The 6,386-nt window shown below is 36.0% G+C and overlaps 1 protein-coding gene across 1 annotated transcript; it reads right to left on the bottom strand.

The window, feature by feature from the left end:
* Positions 1–2,371: 2,371 nt before the first annotated feature.
* LOC122021608 (glucan endo-1,3-beta-glucosidase 14-like) lies at positions 2,372–5,847 on the bottom strand. The gene is made up of 3 exons (XM_042579745.1): positions 5,659–5,847; positions 3,061–4,085; positions 2,372–2,893 (listed from the first exon to the last, which is right to left on the bottom strand). Exons 1-3 carry the CDS (start codon positions 5,711–5,713, stop codon positions 2,837–2,839), a joined length of 1,137 nt encoding a protein of 378 aa, XP_042435679.1. The 5' UTR covers positions 5,714–5,847; the 3' UTR covers positions 2,372–2,836.
* Positions 5,848–6,386: the final 539 nt, after the last annotated feature.

Below are 6,386 nucleotides of genomic sequence, written 5' to 3'. Positions count from 1 at the left end.
AGCTTTCCATCAAACTGCAAAATCATCAAATCACATATCCATTTTTATTTTGGCCCGTGTTAGTGTTCCTATTGAATTGGTTTTTTAGTTGATTTTGATTTATTTATATTTAAAAAATTATTACTTTTAATATATTGAATTAAATTAATATTTGATAGTATTTTTATAATAGAAGAACTAGACGAATATATAAAAATTAGTTTTACATCATTTTGAAGTCATTAGGTTTATTAGTTAATTTGATCAAATATATTAAGAGTAAAAAATATAATTTTTTAAACATGAATGAGTTCGAAAAATTAAGTCTTCTTTAAAAAATCATCGCTTTTAATATATTAGGTCAAATTGATATTTAAAATCATGAATATAATCATAAGAACTAGACGAACTCATAGAACTTGATTTCACGTTCATTCTGAGCTCTTTAGGTCTATTAACATATTTTGATCGAAACACTTTAAATTCATTAAGTTAAAATTGGTTGATGGACCTACAATACTTGAAATAATATAAAACTAAGTCTTATGAGTTTGTCTAATTTTTATTATTATATCACTATCTTCAAATATCAATTTGACTCAATCTATTAAAAATAATAATTTTTTGAATACGAATTAATTTTTCGAACATATTCATGTTTAAAAAATCATTACTTTCAATATCTTAGGTCAAATTAATGTTTGAACGTATTTTTACAATCAAAAGAAATAAATGAATATATAGGAATTGATTTTATGTCATTATGAAATCTTTAGGTTCATCAATCGATTTCGGTTGAAAATGGTTGATAGACCTAGAAATGACGTGAAATCAATTTTTATACATTCGTTTTATTCCCTTGATTATACGTTTCGGTCAAAATCGGCTAATGGACCTTAGGGATGGTAATATTTCCTGCGGGTTCGAGGCTCCGCGGGGAAAACCTAAAATGGGGACAGGGATCCCTGATTTATTCGGGGATGGGGACGAGTTCGGGGATTTTTTTCGGGGATGGGACGGGTTTGGAGCGGGTATGGGGATATTGTCCCCATCCCCGAACCTGTCCCGAAAATAATAATAATAATAATATATTATTATTATTATTATTATTATTATTTTTAAAATAATAATAATAATATTGATAATAATATTAATATTTAAAAAATTTAAAATATTAATAATAAAATTATTATTAATACTGATATTAATATTAATATTAATAGTAAAATAATAATAATATTAAATTAATTTGTGGATGAAAGCGGGGATGAGGTCGGGGATGAGGATTTGATCCCCGATGATTCGAGTTCGAGGATTCCCGGAACTCGAAAAAGTGGGGATGAGGTGGGGATGAGGATGACAAACTCGTCCCCGCCCCGCCTCATTGTCATCGCTAATGAACCTAGAAACTTCAGAATTATATGAAATCAGTTTTTATATGTTTGTCTTATTCTCCTAATGGTAAAAATGTCCTCAAACATTAACTTTATCTAATATATTGAGAGCAGTGATTTTTTGAACACGAATTAAATTTTTTTGATACATTTATGTTCAAAAAATCACTGTTCTCAATATATTGAGTTAAATTGATATTTAAGGACATGAATATAATCATAAGAACTAGACGAACTCATATAACCAAATTTCACGTCATTCTACTCTAGGCCCATCAACCAATTTAATGAAGTAAAATTAGGTCTCATGAGTTCGTCTAGTTTTTATGATTATATTCATGCCCTTAAATATCAATTTGAGTCAATATATTAAGAGCGGTGATTTTTTGAACACAGTTTAGTTTTCGGAAACTGTATTTAAAAAATCATTGCTTTTAATATATTTGATCAAATTAATATTTGATAGAATTTTTACACTTATAAGAACTAGACGAAGATAGGAACTGATTAATATCATTCTAATGTCTCTAGGTTTATCAATGATTTTAGTCGAAATAATTTAGAGATTTTAGAATGATATGAAATTAATTTTTATATGTTCGTTTAATTTTTTATATATTGTAAAATACTATCAAATAAAAGGTAAAAATAGAAATGGGTATGTATTTGATCATTTATAAACTATGTTATGGGATTTAGTAATTTCGAAACCTCTACTTGGTTCGATAAAAACCGGAAAAAAAAAATGATTTGTCCGCCCAGTAGGCAGCAGGTTGAATTCGTTGCTTTGAATATCTGGCCCCAAAGTTTAATTCTGACGCAGGGTACAACTATGATGATCGTGAAGCGCCACATTACGAGCCAGCCGTGTTTTCTGAATTTATTTTATATGTGAAATATGGAGCTAGACTATCTATCTTAAAATTAATCGCATTGGTATTAAAAAAAAAACACGAACGACAAGGAGTGCTGCAGCCAGATGCTAGATATATTGCATATTTGGGTTAAATTAAAATTCACAATGCACTATCTGATTGTTCCAGGATCATTAGAAAACCCATTCTTATTCTGAATTATATCAGGAGAAGAATAAATTGATAAAAAGGGAGAAATTAATGAAGGCAACAGGCTTTCTGGGATTATTAGAATATCTTTTGGTGCTATGGAGCACACATGGCAACGTTCTCCACATGCCATTTTGGCACCATGAGAACTCCCACTTATCTCAAATGCTAACAAGGTGCATCCCAATCTCCCAGTGACTGCAAGTTGAATCGCAATCGTGCTGAACAATGCCATGGAAGATACTTGGTTAAATGAGTTGAGTTGAAACAAAATCCACCGACGAACAGCGAGAAGTGCATTGGTGGTTCTATCCTGTAGCGTCACATCGGTATTCCATCGGTACCAACTCAGCTACATACCTGTCGATCCACTTCGGTTGATGTCGGTAGAGACTACTGTCAGGTTAGGATCGAAATTGCAGTGGCAATTCCAAAAATGCTCAAAGCAGGCACCATCTGCAAGGCGAGATATGGATACAGATGAAGTAGCAATATATCAACTGTTTAGCTACTATTATCATAATCTTATCATTCTTATGAAGAATGAAAATAATTGGCTTGATGACTTTTATATGAAAGTTTAGTACATTTCAATACTTAAGCAAAAAGGTTAGATTATTTACCTTGAAGCTTGAAGACAACATGGGTGGAAGATATCCATTCAAACCAATGTTATAAACAGGAGTTCCATCAGGATAAAATAGTCCGTAATTTCTTTCTGAAGTTGGTCCGGGCTTTAAGTCTTCATTAAACAATGCAAAGACATATATATCTACAGGAACAGTAGGATTCATCGGAGTTCCTTGTTTCATCGCTGTCCTCTGCAGCAGATTACCGTTGTACTTTGCAGCATTTTCTGGTGTTGCCCCTACCTCATCAGAGTCCCCTCTAGATGGCCACCCAGTCTCGGAAATCCTGACTTCTATATCAGAGTGTCCTAATGCTCTGACAGCAGAATAAACCGCATCAATCTGCGCATATAGCATGTTGTCGTAGTTCAGATTTGTGACTGGATCAGTAACTCCCTCATTGGGCTCGAAGAGGGCATAGTCTAAGGAGACAGTTCCAGGGTTTGCTTTGTATGCAAAATAAGGATAAGCATTGATGAGGAAGGGTGATTTCGTCATTGAATGGAAGTTAAGGATCGGCTGGATATACACTGCTAGGTCTTGCCGGAATGAGCCAGCTGAAGGAGGGTAGGAGTTCCCTAACATATCGAGGGAATGAGAACTTGTAACATTCACTTGTTTATCCAATCCAAGGGAAACCAGGCCTTGATAGACTGATTGCATGGCTGGCAGAAGATTTGCCATGAGAACAGTGTCATTTCCTTTGAAGATTTCATTTCCGACAGTTATACAGGTGATCTTAGTATAGGGAAGGTAAGGCAGGACATGCTGTTGGAGCCATCCAAGTGCTTTTGCGGGATCAGTCATTGTTGATACATTCTCGTTGCCAATTCCTATTACAAACTCGATGTCAGTATTGATGAATGCGCTAAGAACATTCTGATCAGCATCATAAAGCTTTACTCTGCTGACACTGAGGGAATGCAGTAGGCTTGCAACTCGATTTGGAGAGGGAAGATTGTTGGCGATCTGCCCGTAATTGATACCTACCGTGATGCCAAGAATTTGGATAACTTGACCTGTAAAGATGAATGCCATTCCATATCACAGTTCATAAAGAGAGAACAAAGCAAATTATCGATCTTTCAGATTTCTTTTCATGGGAAAATAAATAATGAAAAGGACAACCAAGAAAGGAGATTCTGAAACGATGCCAATTGGTGTATTGAGAATAAGGAAAATTTCCAGCTGAAAGGAATGGCTCATGCCCCCCAGTCTAACAATGTGATATAAAGAAATCAAGACGGAATTACAAATCATAAGAAAACTCAACAAAAAATGATGAATATTCAGTTGCATTCCGAACCTTGACAGGGCTACTAACATTTGAAAACTTGAGCTATTAGGAAAAGGCAAACACTATGCTTCCATCTAGCTGTGTTATGCATTCACCAGTATGATGAAAAAGCTCTGTTTACAAGAGCTAAGGGCAAAAAATACTAAAGAAACAGATATGACTACATTCAGAAATATTTACCAAAATAATAATAATAAAAAAAGTTTTTTTAAGCTCCGTCAGTGGGTTGTCGTTTACTCCAACGACAAAGAGCTTCTATGGTGTACATGGTCAACCATGGGACTATTGCAATATCTCTCCTCTGCCAATCAACAATGTGATACCAGAATTTCTTGCTTTCGGCCTCCAATGAAGAGAAAAAGGGCTATTTGCCACCATGTGAAGAGCCATAACTTTACACCCTTGAAAAGAGATTCTCCCTTAACGACCAACCGGAAAACGATGCTCTAGCTCCAAACAAAGATCGTCTACAATGTAATCACTTACTATGCATGCAATGTGCAAGTCGGATCGGGTTTGTTTAATCTCTCTTCCAGCAAACCATTCTCAATAATCATTTAGTATTTCAGTTAAATTTTGAAAGCATCATTCATCTTGTTCATTGGTGACATGGAATCCGCCACATGGCCATGTGAATGGGGCGGTGCCCAAGAGTACAGAAGTAGAATTTAAATATAAGCACACATCCTGCTCCTTCCACAAATTTAAAATGCTAACCTCAATCGGAAAGTTGATACATGTTCAACTACCACAGTAAGCATGGGATCATTAAACAAAAAGCTGCAGATATACTACAATCAAAATCAAAATCAAACTAACACTAAAACCAACCAACTAAATCTCATACTTGGATCTTACAAAGGGGCCACCAAGAATTTGGTATTCATTAAAAGTACTCTTGCCAACCTGGTCTACACACGCCTACGTTAGTCGGCACACCCAAGACCATGTGGTTTTTGTCTGCTCACCTATTAATTTAATCTCTTCTCTCAACTAGAAAGAAACCCCTTCCATGCACTCGGAAGAAGAATCTCAAAATCCCCAAAACCTATTTTTCCGCTCATTTTTTGGACAGAATCACAAAAATACGCTGCCATCGTAATTCTCTGCTTCAGCAATACCAGCAATAACCTAGATTCGAGATTTTTCCAGGAAAAAAAAAAACCCCTAGATTCAAGAAGTTTTTAAAAAAATAAAAATAATGAAATGATCTGGATTCAACAGTTGACCCGATTAAGAGATAGATATGAGGATATGGAAGAAGAAGAAGAAGAAGAAGAAGAAGAAGAATGCACCTGCAAAGAGGAGGAGTTGGTAGAGGAAGGAGCAGCCGCTCCTCTGCTTCGCCATTATTCTTCCAACTCGATCCGATGATAAATCCCTAATGATCCGGACCTGCTCGCTGGATGAATCGAAAGAGAACGGAAAAATGGATCGAGATTGGTTCCTCGAATCCCCGCTCTCTATCTCGCGCTTGCAGTCGATGGTACGAGGGACTGCGCTCCGCTCCGCCCGCCCGCCTTAAATGGGCCTCTCGCGCGAACTGCTCCTCCCGCACTGGGAAGCGACACGTGTCTCACGAACTCCCCAAAACGCCCTCATCGGAGAAACCCAGAGGGGGGTAATTTAGACAATTCATACTAATGTGACATGGCTGCCGAAGGTGCCGGTGGCGCCCGTGCATTCGGTGACACGGCTCCGCGAAGACACCCAGCGGTTCCGTCCCCGTGCGAGGCCTGCGAAAACGGCGTGAGTCGGGGCCCTACGGACACGTGTTGGTGGGTGCGGATTGAGTCAGAAAGCAAGGGAAACGTTTAAGGAGGATTTTTTTTTTACTTTACGTTTTTATTTTTTGAACTTTATGTTTATTTGTTTGAAGTTTACGTTTTTCTAGTGTATTTTTTTTGGGCTTTTTTAACTTTACGTTGTTTTTTTTACTTTACATTATTTTAACGTTTTTTTAGTATATTTTTAACTTTCCTATATATATATATATAACATATTTTTTTTTTATAATTCAAAT

This window comes from Zingiber officinale, chromosome 9A (genome assembly GCF_018446385.1).
Source record: "Zingiber officinale cultivar Zhangliang chromosome 9A, Zo_v1.1, whole genome shotgun sequence".
Lineage (NCBI taxonomy): Eukaryota > Viridiplantae > Streptophyta > Magnoliopsida > Zingiberales > Zingiberaceae > Zingiber > Zingiber officinale.
This window is presented reverse-complemented; position numbering and strand designations above follow the sequence as displayed.